This window comes from Betta splendens, chromosome 7, assembly GCF_900634795.4.
Source record: "Betta splendens chromosome 7, fBetSpl5.4, whole genome shotgun sequence".
NCBI classification, from domain to species: domain Eukaryota; kingdom Metazoa; phylum Chordata; class Actinopteri; order Anabantiformes; family Osphronemidae; genus Betta; species Betta splendens.
Window position 1 is genome coordinate 7,704,070 of NC_040887.2, and position 17,986 is coordinate 7,722,055.

At 39.8% G+C, this 17,986-nt stretch overlaps 3 protein-coding genes across 4 annotated transcripts; all 3 read left to right on the forward strand.

Moving 5' to 3' along the window:
* Positions 1-1,483: 1,483 nt before the first annotated feature.
* On the forward strand, positions 1,484-7,655 carry LOC114858939 (vesicle-associated membrane protein-associated protein B/C-like). 2 transcript variants are annotated; one of them, XM_029156678.3, is made up of 6 exons: positions 1,484-1,812; positions 2,918-3,070; positions 3,947-4,050; positions 4,246-4,326; positions 4,740-4,871; positions 5,647-7,655. In XM_029156678.3, exons 1-6 carry the CDS (start codon positions 1,755-1,757, stop codon positions 5,812-5,814), a joined length of 696 nt encoding a protein of 231 aa, XP_029012511.1. In that variant the 5' UTR covers positions 1,484-1,754; the 3' UTR covers positions 5,815-7,655. The 2 variants fall into 2 exon arrangements, with proteins under 2 accessions (XP_029012511.1, XP_029012510.1); XM_029156677.3 differs by having other exon boundaries at positions 1,486-1,812; positions 4,689-4,871.
* Positions 7,656-8,272: 617 nt separating this feature from the next.
* On the forward strand, positions 8,273-12,754 carry LOC114858940 (charged multivesicular body protein 4b). Its single transcript, XM_029156679.3, has 5 exons — positions 8,273-8,602; positions 9,331-9,508; positions 9,649-9,763; positions 10,524-10,650; positions 11,482-12,754. The coding sequence occupies exons 1-5, from the start codon at positions 8,419-8,421 to the stop codon at positions 11,544-11,546; spliced, it is 669 nt and encodes a 222-aa protein (XP_029012512.1). The 5' UTR covers positions 8,273-8,418; the 3' UTR covers positions 11,547-12,754.
* Positions 12,755-13,003: 249 nt separating this feature from the next.
* eif2s2 (eukaryotic translation initiation factor 2, subunit 2 beta) lies at positions 13,004-17,866 on the forward strand. Its single transcript, XM_029156676.3, has 9 exons — positions 13,004-13,164; positions 14,331-14,514; positions 14,617-14,717; positions 14,930-15,053; positions 15,132-15,232; positions 15,357-15,505; positions 15,660-15,716; positions 16,355-16,440; positions 16,587-17,866. Exons 1-9 carry the CDS (start codon positions 13,150-13,152, stop codon positions 16,760-16,762), a joined length of 993 nt encoding a protein of 330 aa, XP_029012509.1. The 5' UTR covers positions 13,004-13,149; the 3' UTR covers positions 16,763-17,866.
* Positions 17,867-17,986: the final 120 nt, after the last annotated feature.

Here is a 17,986-nt window from a genome sequence, read left to right on the forward strand (position 1 = left end):
GTACAGCGTTGGCATCGCTCTCATTTAGTCCTTATTTAATGTGTACATCAAACATGCGTCTAGATATCTGAACAGGAGCGCTTAGAAATAAAAGTTGGGTGTTTTGATGCAGACAGCAACAGGTCTATGATTAAAGAAATGCACAAGCATCAGCATCTCTCTGCTGGTTTCGAGCCGGCTCCACTTCTGCAGCTTTATCCTTATATTTTCATCATGCAGTAGGGTTGTTGTAAATCCTCATCAGAGGAAGCGGAGTTTCCTGTTTGCTTACCATCTATTTTCTCTACAGACTGTATATATAACTGTATGACAGTTAAATAATGAATTTGCCCTAGTCCTTCTAAAGGCCTTACATACAGTATATAACAGTACATCAAATTGTATGGTTTTTATTCAGTGCTATTAAGCTGTGTGGTGATGGCTATTCACCCAATGGGATGTTGCTTTAAGTTTACAGACTTAGATTTGGGCAAAGGCAGCATGCTACACTAAAGTCTCTTTCTTTGACAGGTGATATACTTCATAATTTTATACAAGACATCTTTACATATGCCTAAAGAAACTAATTGCTATCATTGGAAACTTGTAAACCTGCAATATCTGGGAAGTCCTGATTCAGCACCTTCATAAATCTCGTGTGATCTTGTGATTGTTTGCTTGACAACCGTATGATAGCTCCAGTTCGCACATTGAAATGACATCAAAGTAAAGCTAACTGCATCTCCAGCAACCTGATGAAAAATAAGGGGTGTGTTGGAACCACTGGTGTGTCAATCCTTCAGTATGTAATTGAAAAGTAAAAGTGGAAGGAGATGTCAGCACTAAAAACCTTTTTCTATGGGGATACATTTTTCTTCTGAGACCCTTGGGCATGAGTCCGTTTTTACGCAATTGCATTGCTGGTCAGAGGAATGATCTTCTTAGTGGCCTACAACAGTTTTCCTTGTGTACTGGAAGTTAAATTTAGCCCAGACTTGGTACTTGGGTGTAGAAGAGATGGGTGGGTTGGCAGAGTGGGAAATATACAGGTTCCAGCAGTGTCCTCAGCAATAATACACACAAGCGCAGTAAATGTAAAAAAATGTGAAAAAACAGTAACCATAAAGCAATAGGATGCACAGTAACGGTTGTCAACGTTGTGAAACCTCTGCTAATGTGCAAAGTCCAACTGTTATGGTGTATTTCCTAATCCATAACCAGACGTGAGCTCACTCCCATCTCTGTCAGTTTGCTTCTGAGAAGCAGTGGTTGGATGGTGTTAAAGGTGCTGCAGAAAGGCATTAATGTAATTTTCACAGTCCCGTTGCTGCCGTCAGGATGGGAGCGAGTAAATAATGTAGTGTGTGTGTTGTAATGTAGTGTAGTATTTCAAAACGGACAATTACGCTCTTAGACCGAGTGCAGATTGCACGTGTGCTTTTAAAAATGTGAAATATGCCAGCAACGCTCCATGAGCCGACGTCCAGCTCCGCCCTCCGTCCGTGACGTCACCGCGCTTCTTCCGCCCCGTCTCTGCGGCCGTTGGTAGCACAGTTAGCACTAGCACGTTAGCCGCCAGCAGCTGTCGGTTGCAGCCAGCGAGGCAGTCCGAGCGGTGGTGCAGTTGGGAATCGTCATCCTCCTCCTCCTCTCCCCGTGTGGAAAAAACCGTGGACGGCCGGGTTGTTTATTCGGGAGCCAGCTGCTTCCTTCCGGACCACTTGTGGTAAAACAGTTGTTGTCCTCACCGTCACGACAGGAAGACGCTCTGGGACATGGCCAGAACAGAACAAGTCCTGGTGCTTGAGCCACAACATGAACTGAAATTCAGAGGTAAGGCTGAAGCAGAGGGCAGGGCCGGGGGCTAGCTAGCTAACGCAGTAGTCGATTATGACAGCCGGCGTCTCGATGTATGAATTAACCTGATAAAATAGAACGGCTTTCCTATATTTAGTCGCTGCTGTAAAATCGGACGTCTCGCTATATTTGTGTTGAGCGGTGGCGATGACAGGTAAAACGACACTGCTAGCTAGTTAGCCTTCGGCTATGCTAGGTAGCGTGTTGAAATGCTAGCTGTCATTGCAGCGTCAGAGCAGGCCCAACGTGCCGTTTCTCGTATTCACCCATTTGCTGCTTTTACTGCGTCTCTTGTGCCCTGACAGTGCATGAAACACCGTGATGTAATCACAATCTCGATGTTCGCCCTCTCTTTGGTGCGGTTGTCAACACCCTGCTGCCAAGAAGTGACGATTCTAGCATATTCTACCACGAGACCCTCCTTATTAAGCCCCCTTTCAAGCTTATTTCACAATAATATAAGCTTACACGCTTTGAGTGGGATCGTTATAGTTTAGGCTCACTGTTTCCGAATTCCTTCACAGATTGTCCTTTTTATAGAGGAAGCAGAATGGTATGAATTTGCGCAATGAGCTCGTATTTTCCTTTGGGTGTAATCGGTGTAGAAATGGGTCAAGCAATGGTCTAAGGTAACAGTTCATTGAGCTTTGAATGCACAGGTTTGCCAGGTCAAGATGCACACTCAATCAGTCACTGGCGACAGTGCGACTGATTAGAGCCGACAAGCACAGTAAGGTTATTGTCCCGACCCAGATGTCCGTAAGAACCAGATGTCAAATAAAGTTGAATAGCAAAGTGTACAGTCGTTGAAGCGGTCACGCAGTCCTGACAGTGTAATTGGGATCTAAGTGCGTGACACGTCACAGCGGTGCTGCAATGTTTCTACACACAGTCCACTTTCTGACTGTGGGTGTGGCATGAATAATAAAATAAACACTTGCACACTTTGCTGCTCATTTGCTCTTAATGTCTCATTAATCTAATGTTGAGAGTGTTTCTGGCGCCTTAGCTTGAACTGTGTCAGTCAGGTGAGTTAACGCACACAGCAGGATTAACTGTTGCTTCTCTGTGTCCTCCTCAGGCCCGTTTACAGATGTCGTCACTGCCACTCTGAAGCTCACCAACCCCACAGACAGAAATGTGTGTTTCAAAGTCAAGACAACTGCACCTCGCAGATACTGCGTGCGCCCGAACAGTGGCATCATTGACGCTGGGACCTCGATTAATGTTTCTGGTTTGTAGACGTTTTCTATGCTCTAGCAACACGACTGATGCCCAATCAAAGATACAGCTTACATTTGATTCATGTAGCTAGGTCATAGTGATACAGTCAGATATTTTTATTTTTCACATACTGCTTTGTTAACGTACATGTAATAGTCTGTATTTGCTTTCATGCTGTATTTCTAAATTAAGGCAACATTTTAGTTCCCGAGGGAAACATGCTACAGTTGTGGCTTTAATGGTTGAGTAGAAGAAGGGGGTTATTGATTTTCTCGTTCACTTAGCAGACACTGAACTACAACATTGCATCATTTTACTTAACAGAAAACAGAAAATGTACTGTAATGTACTGTAGATGTGTTGTAAAGCTAAAGTAATGTCTTGAATAGGGCTATGGATAGTGAGTACTAGTCAGATCATCAGGTCAATAACATGGGACCTGATGAAAACGCCAAAAAAAAGCAAACAAAAGAGAGAGTTCTGTGCTTGTTCTGTTGCTTATTTTCTAGAATCATTATTAATACTATTTGTGATCAGCTTAGTGTAAAAATTAAGATTTTAGGACAATTAGTAAGTAAGTAATTAGTAAAAACTAAGCATGTTGCGGTGCAGCCCAAACAAAAGAGAGAGTTCTGTGCTTGTTCTGTTGCTTATTTTCTAGAATCATTATTAATACTATTTGTTATCAGCTTAGTGTAAAAATTAAGATTTTAGGACAATTAGTAAGTAAGTAATTAGTAAAAACTAAGCATGTTGCGGTGCAGCCCAAATGATCTGGTATTGATTAACATCATCATCTGCATTCTGTTTAATGGCTGATAAAAGCTAGTGCAGGGAGTCTTTGCCATGTTCTGGGTTATCATTCTGTCTCTGTCCTTGTCCACAGTTATGCTACAGCCCTTTGACTACGACCCCAATGAAAAGAGCAAACACAAATTCATGGTGCAGTCTATGCTGGCTCCATACGACATGACTGACATGGAAGGAGTTGTAAGTACTGCAACGTAAACAGTTGAACTCTTTAATATTATACCTGACATTTGTCTTATTATGGAGGAACTATTCTGAAATATTGGCACATAGAACATTTCTATTTATAGTGATGACTTACAATTATGTAGACTTGTTTCTTTTCTTTTCCACATATTTTTCACCCTGTAATCTAGTTTCTGTTCTCCTTCACAGTGGAAGGAGGCAAAGCCAGAGGAGCTGATGGATTCAAAGTTGAGGTGTACATTTGAGATGCCTCTAGAAAATGACAAAACTGTAAGTCTGGCTTGGCATTTGTTATGTTATCATATCAGATACATTTTCTCATGTCCTCGTGTTACAGACTCACAAAGGTCGCATTGTGTTTGCCATATTTAAAAAAGGCTGTTTTAAGACCACTATGTGGACAACATTAAGATTGAGCTATTAGATTTCTTGTTATGTTTGACTTAATTATTTTCCTTTTTACTCAGTATGTTGTCAGTGTTTTACCATCTGCAACACATCACTCCTTACATGCATTATTTATAATTTGTGTTTGTTCCTTCACCTTATGTCCTACCACTTTTCTGCATGTCTTCCTCTCCCTCTGCCTTTCACTCCACCGCCCTCCACCACCCCTCACTCTCTCTCCACAGCATGAGAGTGAAAGCAACAAAATTGTGTCTTCCTCTGCCTCCTCTGTTAAGACTGACCACTCTGTGCTGCCCAAGTCAGCCAGTGCCTCACTGGATGATGGAGAGGTGAAGAAGATCATGGAAGAGTGCAAGCGGCTGCAGATGGAGGTGCAGAGGCTACGGGAAGAAAACATTCAGATCAGGGTGAGTCTTTTTTGTGTAATTTTTTTGTGATGAGGACAGTTTGTTATGCATTGTCTAAGTCTCTTTTTCCCTATTATACTTGACTAGTCATTAAAAAATGGGTAAATGCAGGCTGTGCAAGATTGAGCCCAACCAACAACCTTTGGGATTTGTTGCGTGAAGGACCACCAAATTAGTAGGGCTTACAAAATTAGTTTATAGATATTTAGAATTTATTTTAGAAAATTGGGTATGTAACTTAAACCTAAAAACCTAATTTATGAGCAAAGGTAATTCAAAACTTAGAGGAAAATATTGTAATTATATTGCTACTATATTTGTGATGGATATTGTGATTGACCATTTCTGTCAATAAGTGAAAGCAGCAATATTCTCTCGCTTGCAGCAGTTTGATCTGAATATAGCGTATCCACAGATGATAAAAAAACAATTAATAGGGATCCAGATTTTAAGGGGCAAATTTGTGGAGGATGCTGACAAAAGTAACCAGGTTACTGTATTTCCAAAAGCCCATGTGACCAGTGGTAGGATTTCCCCCAGTGACTGCAGTCATATTTATTGTGTCTTTGTCATGACTGAGTAAAAATGAAAAAAGGGCAGGCAGACTGAACAGAGCAAACAGAATTCAATTCAGACACATTTAAAACCAGCATACAGGTATCTGTAATCCTGCAGACCTTTGTGATCACGGCACTCCAATCAGAATTTCAAGGACAATGCACCTTTGTGTATTCCATGTTCTAAAATGTTTGTGGTTTATATGTCTTCACCACAGGAGGACGATGGGCTGCGGAAGAGAAGGGTGGCACCAATGTCTGCTCCTCACTCCTCCTCCACCATGGTGACCTCAACTGTGAGGGACGAAGGCCTAAGCACCCGCGTCCTGGCACTCTGCGTGCTCTTCTTTGTCATTGGAGTCATCATTGGGAAGCTGGCCCTGTAAGGACACAGACGAACAGAGTACAATGACGGACGGAGGGGCAGCGTGCTCAGGAGGACACGTTTCAATGGCGGCAACTGGGATGTCTTCTTGGTTTATGTTTTTTTTTGTTGTTGTTTGTTTTGTTATTTTTATCATGTAAGGCAATATCATAATGGTTTGTCTGGATGGAAGTTAATAATTTAATGTGTATAAAGAAACAAAGGAAGGCAATCCCAAGTCAAAGAGTGTGATGGTTTTTGTCACAGGTGTTGCCTTTGTCTTTTTTGTGAAATAATCACAACCTCTGGTCTGTTTTTTCCGTCCATCCTTCCTTCCAAAATGATCTTCCCCAACTTGCACACTTACCAGTTAGTGGTGTGTGGAAGTGACTTCACGCTGGCTGAATGTTCAAAGTCTTTTGTTGATTCTTAAATCTTCACGTTCCTCACTCACATTGTCTATAAAAAGATCTAACACTCTGTTCCTCTAACTACTGAAAATCTGCAAGATCAACGCAACTGGTCTGTGAAAGACCTTTTTCTCTTCCTAGACTCAAACTATGTATTGTCTTCTGAGCAGTATGCTGTTAGAAGGGGAGCCAGTAGAAGGTGTGTGCGTGTGTGTATCTGATTCTTGCCTCTTGCTGGAGGGTTACTGTGACTGTGTGTGAATGTCAGTAGAACACGAATGACTAAATCCAAGGCTGTCGTGAAAGTAAGGAAGAAGGGTGGTTTAAAAACTGTCATCTGAACAAATTGCCTGTACACAGCAGAAAAATTGGGGTGTTTGTTTATTCTGATTTAAAACATTTGATTTAAACATCTGTCCACACAAGGTAACCAAACAATGATCAAGGTTTGAATCATTTTGATTTAATTATTTGGCAAAATTAACTTTATGATACTCTGGATGCTTAATGAAGTAGCAAATCAAAAGCAAATCTAAAACTTTGTTAAAAGCAATTTAATGCTTTGGGTAGAAAGACTAAAAGTGGCAGCAGTAATAAAGTCCACCAGCTTTTTGCTTGTTTCCAATGGTTTTCCAAGAAAGCAAGTTAAATTTTGTTGCAGTTGCCCTTTAAAGGGCCCAAATTTCCCCTTAAAGCAGTAAACTTCTCATGCAAAACTTAAAAGTATCTAATGATGGACCGGGCTTGTTTAATTTTGCCCATGGTGTATTGTATTCGCATCCTCTAGTATATTACAGCAGTTGTTTGCATTTTTTTTTCTCTTTGTGTTACCATGTATCCACATTGCTTCTGTTGTTTATTATTCTCAAATGAACTATATTCAATTGTCCAGTCTGCATGAGATGACCTGGATTTGTTATGATCTTTATGATTTTTTGATTGTTGACCTTATATTAGCTAAACAAAAAATACTGTCTTTTCAAAGGGACCATTGTCTGGTTTATCAGTTTGTGTGTGTTTTCTTTCTTTTTTGTGTTCTTTTTGCTTTTGTTTCCTGCTGGGCTCTGGGGGTTGTTAGATAACTGAGACAACACAGCTGTATTATCTCGGTTATCATCTGACTATCTCAACAAATGCAATTGTTTAAAAACAAAAAAGAATAAATATCTGTTTTTTGTTGCCTGAGCGAGCTCGTGGGCTGGTAGGAGGAGGGCTGACCTGTTAATAAACACTACATTAAAGAAAATAGTAAGGCATCATCGCTTCAGACCACACATGCAGAGTCACACAACAGTGTAATCATGGTAATTGGAGACTCTTTTGTATGTACATAAAAAGACTCAAAATATTACTGGCAAAGTTCTTAACTTACTGTAGTAAAGGAAGAAAATACTTAATCAACCACCACGAATCATGTAGCATCATAATGAATTAAAATACATAAACCCCCAAATCTGTTTCTGTGAACAATTTACTTCAATATTTTGTGTTTGTGTGTCTATTGGGTGAGCATTTTTTATGAAATAAGAAATTTGTCTTCCATATTTATTCAGTGAGCTGATTTTGTTATCTAGTACTAGATATTATTCAGTACTAGAAAAAAAAGTTATATAAAAAAATAAAATGTTCTATAAATATGTTAAAGTTGAATATTAGCGGACATAAGTTATCTGTTTTGCTATTAGTCGGTTTGTAATGTCTGCACAATCAAGATCCCAAGTTATTGCACCAGTTTATTAGTTTACTTGTAATTTAATAACAATATAATAATCGCGTATATCTGCACAGTCTTTAATAGTTACAGATGTTGCCAATTCTTTTTCTTGTTATTATTTAGGTGTGGACGAAACTATACTTAAGTCTAAAAGTACTACAAAAGTAACGAAATATTATGAAATATAAAATGATAATATCTTTAAAAAAGAAAATAAGTAAAGGTGAACTAAGAAATCAAACCTAAAACGCCTGCGAATAAAAACAGATGCTATTAAACGCGTTCAAAGAGGTGCAGGTGTCCGGCAGATGGAGACTCGTGCAAAGAGCAACGCCCCATCGTCATCGGCGACATGACGTCATCAGGCCTTATCCAGGAAGTGGAAAAACATCAACAATCCTGGTTCAGTCTAGGGCGAAGTGTCAGTGTAGCCTAGCAGCGAGGTAGCCGAGATTACTTTATTTTTTATATATTTAGTTTGGTAGCGTGTAGCGTCGCAAACATGTCGTTGTTTGGTAAGATTTTTGGGGGAGGTGGAAAAGGGGGAAAGGGACCGAGCCCCCAGGAGGCGATCCAGAAACTCCGAGAGACGGAGGAGATGCTAACCAAGAAACAGGAATTTCTAGAGAAAAAGATCGAACAGGAGCTGCAAATCGCGAAGAAAAACGGCACGAAAAACAAAAGAGGTACGTTAGAAGGTCGTGGTTTTCGCCCATTTTGCCTGTTTATGCATTCATTTTTCTTATTACAGTAAACCCTCCAATGCTCAATGTTAGCATGTTGGCGTTAGCCGTGTTGGCTAACTTTGCCGAGCTTTCGTAACCGTTGGCAGCTTTGCCCAGTGCCGCTGTCACGGTCACGATTAAGCTCCGACAGCCCCGAGGTTCACTGTGTGCCGGGTTTAGGAGTTAGGCCCTAAAGGTCTGACGACCGACATGTCCCTGCTGCATGTATGGATTTGTGCCTACCTGCAGGGACGCATCCCTAGAAACTTGATCAACCAGAATGGACTCGGGTTGATTAAGTATCACGTCTTAAAGGATACGATGAAACTGTCGCATTCGTGGGAATTTGGTCAGGGGAGTGCACTGAACTGTCTGGATCCACAACTGATAGATTAAAAAATGCCAGTAATGTCAAGAAACAAATGCAACCAAACAAAACACCTGACAGTTTAAACTTCAAGATACGCAACGTATTAGAACATAGATAGACATACGCATCTTTATTTCAAGATCAGTGCATCTTGATCAGCTGTGTAAATTCATCGAGCCTATGACGAGGAGCTGACTAAACACTTATTAAGCAATCATAAAATTATTGTTATGATTCACTGGTTTAGTCCTTTCACTCTAAAATTACCATTTTGAGTGATTTGTCCTCTTACCCTCTCTGTCTCTCTCTCTCTCCTCAGCGGCTTTGCAAGCTTTGAAAAGAAAGAAGCGATATGAGAAGCAGCTTGCCCAGATTGACGGCACACTGTCCACCATTGAGTTCCAGCGAGAGGCTTTGGAGAATGCAAATACCAACACTGAAGTGCTCAAGAACATGGGCTTTGCTGCTAAGGCCATGAAGTCTGCCCATGAAAACATGTACGAGCAAACGCCAAATTACTGATTAGGTTTTTCCACTTAGTACTATTGCATTTCTCCTCCCAACCTATTAGTGTGTAGGTAAATATATGGACTTAAATATATACCGGTGCATTCATTTTTACTATGTTTTTCTTCAGGGACATTGACAAGGTAGATGACCTGATGCAGGACATAACAGATCAGCAAGAGCTGGCCCAGGAAATCTCTGATGCCATCTCCAAACCTGTCGGCTTTGGAGAGGAATTTGATGAGGTTGGTGACTCTCTGCAGATGAATGCAGTTTTCCTTTTGTCACATTTCTTTGTCATATACTCTAATGCACATTGTGATTCTGGCTTGATCCATTTTCCAGCCAGAATCTGTAAATGAACGTTCACTTTACCATAAACAAGACATGATATTTCCAGGTTGTTGAATTATTTAAGTCATATCCTATATGGTATTACAAAAGAGAGAGTGGTGTTCTATATATCAGTTATACATCTCACAGTTTTCTTTCTCATGCTGTAAATGTGCATTAATGCACTTTTAATGGACGACAGTTAGGCCAGGAACTGACTAGGATGAACAGACTCACAAATGAGTTGTAGACTGAGGTACACAAATTGGGTAGACTTCTTGTGCATCTACTTAGCAAAGTATTAGAAAATTTGTGTACCAAATTGTGCAAACTGCTGTCATTTGGACAAGCACCAGGCACCGTAAAAATTCTACATGTAAGATATTCTTTATGTATTTATTAAACATTTAATCTCAAAGCAGTGACTCTTTTGTGTTCTCTTGTTTTGCTTTGCTTTGTGGCCAGTCAGGCTCAACTAGGCTTTTGACTCATTCTCATTTTTAATGGTCATATTCATAGATCAACCTCACCACAGGTCATTATGTTCAAAATGAGCATGTTCTCTTTCAAATTAGAAAAAAGAATTTAGGTTTAACTGAGGCGACATTCTGTATTTGTGTAAACAAATGTGTGTTAATTCTTATCTTAAGAATATGTGGTTTTCTTTTATAGGATGAACTGTTGGCAGAGCTGGATGAGCTGGAACAGGAGGAGCTGGACAAAAACCTGCTGGAGATTGGAGGGCCCGAGAACGTTCCCCTCCCCAACGTGCCTTCTTCTTCGATACCCTCCAGACCTGGTAACATGACCCTTATAAAAAATATTTGCTCCTGTCATTATTGTGACAAGCATTAAAAAAATCACTTTGTTTCAAGCATAACACACATAACTGAGACTAACCATAACTATTGCAATATATGAGATGTTTATTGTGACTTCCAAAAAATATTAGTATTTGAAGAAAGAGAAATAATGGACAATGGACCAGACAAGCATAGTTGTACGGATGGAGAAATATGTGTAGATGTTGGTGAACAGACCAATATTCATAAAGGTTCTGACACTTGGACAGAGAGGGGACTACTTGCTGCCTCGTGGTTTCAGATTATATGATAAAATAGGTGAGAGCTAGCTAAAATTATTGTATTAATTCAGCTGTCAACTTTTCTAAAGGAAGAAGGTGATGAAGAAGAAAACCTTTAATAGTCCCACAGTGGGGAAATTACTTCTTAAAACAGCAGTACAGATTAGAGAGAATACAGCAACAGAACAGTTCGTGTTGGCACAGTACGCAGTACAATGCAGTTAGAGTGAGTATGAGGTCATTGAAGGGTTATTGCACAGTAATGAATATAAGTCTTGTACCGGTTTGCACAAATGTTGCACAGACAATTTGTTATTTGTTGCACATTGTGTAAATATAGTAGATATATAGTACATAAATGATAATTCACAGACTTTGCACAAATATTGTGCAGAGCAGATTACTATATAAACCACTGATGCAGTGGGTGAGTGAATGTAGTGGGACGTGGTTAACAGTTCTGATTGTACAGTCTGATAGCAAGATGTGCCTTGAAAGCATCTTACTAATGTAATTCCATCTTTTTTTCTGTTTTCTGTTTTGAAGCTAAGAAAGAGGAGGATGAGGATGACATGGAGGACCTGCAGCGCTGGGCAATGGAAGCCATGTAAAGATTGCATCTACAACATCATACCTGCATCACAGCAGAGAAGAGGAAGGAGCAAGGAGGAATGAATGGACTGATAGGATGCTGTGTATGAATGTTTTGTCTGAAGAGAACTCACTGTCTACCTTATGTAACACTACAAAAAAGCAAAAATGCTGTAGCTTTTTTTTTCCCCGTTTCCCATCACTATTTAAACCTGAAAGCTCCCTGGTGCTCTGTGAAAACGAGCCAATCTGGGGCTTTTATATCTAGAATAATTGAATAATTTGAATGCGAGCACTGTGGCCCCTGCAGTGGGCAGGGTTCTTTCAGCACACTTTATCCAGTTTATATTGAAATTTATTATTGTTGTTGTTATTATTATTATTATTATCAACAACTCTGTGGTGTGATAATGGGCCTACTGTCAGGTTTGTCTCACTGGCTGTGGTATTGTTAACAACAGTGGATGATGGAGAGAATTTTTACAAGAGCTGAATCCTCAGAAATATTTCTGACTCGCTTATTTACCTGCATTTGTGGCGTAACATTGTTGGATGGTTTTCTTTTTTGACAAAAATAACAATCCTTAGCATCCTTTTTTTGTTGTTGAAAATAAGAAACAGCTGAGCATGTGCTAGGCGAAGAAGCTTCGAGGTGTGTGTTTGCTGGGTATGAGCCTCTTATTTTGTTTCAGAGTGTGTGTCTTGTTCCTTCACTCTTTGGCTCCTGTCGCCATTTCAGCGACGTCTCCCTCCTCAAAGGCGTTTTCACAGTGGTTCTTGTTATTTGGTGTACATATCCCAAACGTGTCTCTTTTTATATACTGTATTTCTGCTGTCACTGAGAGGTTGTGTGAAGCATGCAACAATGGGAAATCACAATACGGATCACAACACACAGCTAGACAGAGAAATGTTTACCTTAACACATTCATCCTGCTCTGTTTGTCCTTTATTTTCAAATTGTTTAATGTTATAATAATAATAAACTATTGTCACATCTTATTAACTGCATCCAGAAAAAGATAGTGGTTTATAAAAGATTAGATTATAGTCAATCTACAACATCATCTTTTTGAAGTTATTTCCTCTAGTTTTTCAAAGTCATGATGTACATTTTCTACATTTCAAAATATAATACGAGGATGGATGGACACGCATGTTTGCATTTTTATGTTTTATTTATCCAGATGAGAATATTATTTGCAAAATCATTAAAGGTTTTCAAGTATTTTGTTGCTATGGAAATTATGTTTTTTTCTTCGACACATTGCCGTGTATAGTCATGATGGAAAATAAAAAAACAAGAATTATAATCATCAAATAAGGCTTGTAGCAAAGAACAGTTTGTATTAGTTGTACTATACATAGAATTATACAACCGTTAATTTGTTTGGGTTCTCTGTCGTTTTAAGAGTAGTTTCTTCTACAAAGTTAACAGCTTTATTTCTCTTGAACGCTCCTCAGTAGGGACGCGTGGTCGCGAAGTAATGACGTCAAGGCTGTGCGACTTTACGCCTGCGTAGTGTGGCACAACGCTGATGCAAGAAATTTTCGGCGCAGTACCGTGCTATTGACCGACGACTAAAAAGTGGCCTGGTTATAGTCATTCCCCAGCCTGCAAGCATGTCAGGAGACGAGGTAAGTCGACCAGGGGTCGCCGCCGTTCATCCTGGGCTGGTGTGCGGGTTTGTTGGGGGAATTTAGTTGCTTTATCGGCTCAGATTAGTCTTGAGGATCATTTTGGGCCTTATCGCTGCTGCTCCCCTCCCTATCCACAGCAGCGCTCACATGGCTGCAACCGACTCGAGAACGACAAGAGCAGCCAGAATATCCAAATAATCATTGATACGCAGCTGTTTAACGACTCATAACATTGCGTGGAGCGTTAACACCCCCCACAGTTTATCAATCCGTCCTGTCACCGCAACCGGATCGCTCAAACTAAAGGGCTAGCACTAGCTCTCTCGTTAGCATTAGCCGATTGTTAACGCAAAGTAACGTTAAGGTGCAGCGCTAACACTTAATGATGTCAAGCAGAGACAAAACCCCCAGAGCTTTAGTTCTGTTTATCCTAGATGCTTGGCACTGTGTTTCATAGGAATAACGCTGTGGTACAAACCGCTTTATGGCACACACACATCTAAATTACAAAGAATAAGCATGTTTTAGAATCATTACACCGGCTTCGTTCAGGCTCCTGGTCGGTTAGTCGTCTATTTCGTCAGTGCGGGTTTATATGGATGCTGTGATAAACGAGGAAGCCGAATGGCTCATTGTCATATGACATTTAGCCCGTGTGTTGGAGCGAGTCTTTAATAGAGGAATATTAAAATGGCACAGAGGATTAGAATATCAACTAAGACACTGCGTCACAGCCTGAAAAAGATGAATGACAACTTTACGCAACAGTGAAGGAATCCATCACATTTGACGTTTTTAGAGTAACTAATTCAACAATTCCTCACAGCTCTGGTCACTTAATTATCAGTTATGGACAAGATTTAAAGATCTGTAAATTTATAAATAAATAAATTTATAAATAAATAAATTTATAAATAAATAAATAAAGCCAAACAACAAATAAATAAAGCCAAACTACAGGAATTTATACCAAAAGTCACTAGGCCTTACAAAATATTACCATGACTTATATAGGTTCTACTTCAAACCCATAAAAATGACAAGTGGTAAGAGTTACTCACATAATCAGAGGAGCTATACCTTCTTTATAAAAATACAGATTGAAAAAAAAATTGAAACACATGGAAAAAATTTGTGAAGTACAACGCTTTTCTCTCTTTCAGATGATTTTTGATCCCAACATGACCAAGAAGAAGAAGAAAAAGAAGAAGCCCTTCATGTTGGATGAGGATGGAGGAGAGGGGGTGGGAGGAGAAGAAGCTAAAGAGCTGGAGGCAAAGGAGGCCGAACCGGAGGTTGGAGAAGAAAGGGAGGTTGAGTTTGATGAAGATGAAAGCAGAAAGAAAGGTTTGAATTCTCAAAGACTTTAAGTCTTTTTTTAACAATTGTATATCCTACACATTTATGTAGCTGCTGTTCTGTTTGAACTAATTTTGCTTTAATGTCTAGAGCCATCTGATGATTTGAATGACCTGAACTTCTTCAACCAGAAGAAAAAAAAGAAGAAACCCAAGAAAGTGTTTGATAATGATATTGAAGAGGGGTTAAAGGTCAGTCAGCTCTAAAGCACAAACTGTTTTTTTTTATCGTCATTGTCATGTCTTGTCTGTCTTGTCTAGTCTGTGCAGGTCTGTTTCCATCAGTACTTTACATCCTGCTCAACTTCATCTGTTGCCTTTCCATCACTCTCCTCTTGGCCTTTCTGCATTTATGCAGTCAGTTCTGCTCCTCATCTACTCACTGAATGTTACCATATGTGCAGGAGCTGAAAATTGAAGGAGAACAGACAGAGGTATTGGAAGATGACACTATGGATTTTCCTACCAAAAAGAAAAAGTCCAAGAAAGTGGACTTTGATGAAGGAGAGCTGCTGGAAAAAGACGATGGTAAGAGTGTTTCACCTTCAGGGTTCCTGTACTAAAGGAAGACATGTGTAATAACGTGTTTTTATATTGTGTTTGCAGCATTGGAGGATGATGAGGGGAAGAACAATGATGGAATTTCCTTCAGCTCTTCCACAGGACCAGCCTGGGCTGGCTCTGAACGGGATTACACTTATGATGAGGTACAATGACTGTAAAAACACCTACATGCACACCCAACCACGTGTAAGCTGTACACAGCCATTGGTATTAAGGGAAACCTTTAAATGTGTTCTGTCGACCATAACTGCTGTTCTTTTCTTTCAGCTCCTGAACAGAGTTTTCAACATAATGAGAGAGAAGAACCCTGACATGGTGGCCGGAGAGAAGAGGAAGTTTGTCATGAAGCCTCCTCAGGTCGTCCGAGTGGGAACTAAAAAAACCTCCTTTGTCAACTTCACAGACATCTGCAAATTGTGAGTGTCCCATTCTCTCTCCTCAAACACTGGCCTCACTGTTACAGTTATGAGCCTCGGATCAGTTTGAGGCTTTTGTCAAATCAAGCCTGGTTTTTCATAGAACACATCAGTTGCTACCAACAAACTGACCTTTATTGGCACTCTGTTCCAGGTTGCATCGTCAGCCTAAACATCTCCTCGCTTTCTTGTTGGCTGAGCTGGGAACAAGGTACACTGTACATTCAATAATTTTATTTGTCACATGTTTGCATAACCACAACAGTATTAAAATAATATTGCGTCTTGCCCCAAACAGTGCAGAATTAAAAAAATAAAATAAAAAGAAAGTCTAATAAAATAAGTATGTACAAAAAATAAAAACTAAATACTACCCATGACAGAAATTGAGATGTGTTAAATGGCCTGATAGCTTGATGATAGAAGCTCCTGTTCAGTCTTTCAGTTCATGCCTTGAATGACTGGATTTTCCTACCAGATGTCAGTTTCTGAAACAGATTATGGTTGGGGTTGATAAATATTTTTTATAACGTGCTGTCTCCTGGACCAGCACCTCCTGATGTAGATATCTTGAAGGTCAGGCAATTTAGTCCTAGTAATGCACTCAGCACATCTGATTACACTCCTTCAAGTCCTTTTTGTCCTGAGAGCTGCTGTTCTCATACCAGATGGTAATATTCCTAGAAACAACAGCATTGATTCATATATTAATATACTGTACCATTTGGATTTTGTGTATAATTGAGATTATGTCTACATTTTTAGTAATTGTACCTAATGATTTGTTTTGCTTGTTTTTCTGTGGCCTATATTAACATTTTTCTTCATGATTTGTGCCTTTTTTTCCAGTGGTTCAATAGATGGAAATAACCAGCTTGTGATTAAAGGCAGATTTCAACAGAAACAGATAGAAAATGTGTTGAGAAGATATATCAGTAAGTAATTAAGTTTGTAATTTGTAGTTAATCCAACTCTCGTCACCTATGTAAAATTAACTTGAGTTCGACACTACTAGAATGGGATGTACTGTGAACTCCTATGTGATTTGCACTGTTAATAATTGTTCATCTCTCCCCTGCAGAGGAATACGTGACATGTCACACCTGCCGCTCGCCTGAGACCATCCTGCAGAAAGACACTCGTCTGTATTTCCTGCAGTGCGAGACATGCCACTCTCGCTGCTCTGTCGCCAGCATCAAGACTGGCTTCCAGGCTGTGACGGGCAAGAGAGCACAGCTCCGCGCCAAAGCCAACTAAAAGGGCCGCCTAAACTGGGCCCCCCTTCCCATTAGAAGAAGGGCCAGACCTGGGGTTTGGTGCCCTCTTGATTTGCTAAAGGACTCTCTGACTCGAACTGTGGGAGGGTTGGCAGTTGTTTAGTTGTGTTGTGACCTGAACATGCGGTGAGAGAGTATCTAAAGCTGAAACGTGGCGTTCTGCACTGTAAACGGATGACGTGCACCACATTCATTGTTGGAAGCATTTGACAGATGTCTGGCTGATCAACTCTCTAACTCGTAGGTTATTTTCCATTGCTGTACTTCTTGATTCCTGCAACATTGTGATTAACTTGGCGTTGATGCTTAATTTTTTCCCCCCATGCTACATACAGAAATGATTTCTTCACATAAGCAATACCCTTCTCTAACACAACCAACCAAATTGTAGGAAAGATGGGTTGATCCATAGTAATAATCCTTAGTTGCTATAGTAACCGTGTTGCTCACTACCTTATTTTTGAGCTCTACATGCTTATGGTTTTGCTCTCATTTGTTCTCTGGCTCTAAGTGGCAGTCCATTTTGTATTGGCCCCAGCATATGAAAGGTAACATTAAAAATTGCTAAATTTGGGTACACAAAGGAGTGAGACTAGTTTCTGATATTCCTTTAATCTTACAGTAGATGCTGGTCAGAGTCAAACTACTACATAAATTGAGGACTTTCATTCAGAAGTTTTGTAAAACAAATTCTAAAGTGTTTTTGAGACATGAATGAGCAATTGTGTGCTTAATTTCTTGGATTTCAAAAGTTAAGATAAAAACCTTGTCAGCAACTTGACTGATGAGGATGTGAAATGAATAAAATTTGTTTTGCCTAGAAAAGTAGGGTTTTTTTGGACCGAATGTCAATGCCCCCAACACAACACGACCAAATTTCCCTTCCCTAAGATGAGCTTCTGAGCAGGTGCTGAAGCCAGTCTTCTTTTCTACAAGTGTGGTTGCTATTTAAGCAGCAGACTTGCTTCTATGTGAAGAGTTAAAGATCCTGCTGACACTGGATACATTGTTGTCGTTTGAGAAGAAGGTCTGGCTGGAATAATTTTAAAACCTGGTTTTTACAAAAATAAAATATTATACTCTCTCTCCCCACTATTGCTTTCATTCCTATTGCCTTCATTATCACAAAAACTATAGTGTAACCCTCTTAACTTTGTGAATTATTAAAGTTTAAGCAGGTATAAAATACAAGAACTCATTTTGC

Excerpts from the sequence above, each read along its gene's own strand:
- LOC114858940 (XM_029156679.3), top strand. The coding sequence starts at position 8,419 with ATGTCGTTGTTTGGTAAGATTTTTGGGGGAGGTGGAAAAGGGGGAAAG. Across the intron at positions 8,603-9,330 it reads CGGCACGAAAAACAAAAGAG|CGGCTTTGCAAGCTTTGAAA; the intron begins GTACGTTAGAAG and ends CTCTCTCCTCAG. Across the intron at positions 9,764-10,523 it reads TTGGAGAGGAATTTGATGAG|GATGAACTGTTGGCAGAGCT; the intron begins GTTGGTGACTCT and ends TTTCTTTTATAG.
- eif2s2 (XM_029156676.3), top strand. Across the intron at positions 14,718-14,929 it reads ATATTGAAGAGGGGTTAAAG|GAGCTGAAAATTGAAGGAGA; the intron begins GTCAGTCAGCTC and ends CCATATGTGCAG. Across the intron at positions 15,717-16,354 it reads TTGGCTGAGCTGGGAACAAG|TGGTTCAATAGATGGAAATA; the intron begins GTACACTGTACA and ends CTTTTTTTCCAG.
- LOC114858939 (XM_029156677.3), top strand. The coding sequence starts at position 1,755 with ATGGCCAGAACAGAACAAGTCCTGGTGCTTGAGCCACAACATGAACTG. Across the intron at positions 3,071-3,946 it reads GACCTCGATTAATGTTTCTG|TTATGCTACAGCCCTTTGAC; the intron begins GTTTGTAGACGT and ends CCTTGTCCACAG. Across the intron at positions 4,872-5,646 it reads AAGAAAACATTCAGATCAGG|GAGGACGATGGGCTGCGGAA; the intron begins GTGAGTCTTTTT and ends TCTTCACCACAG.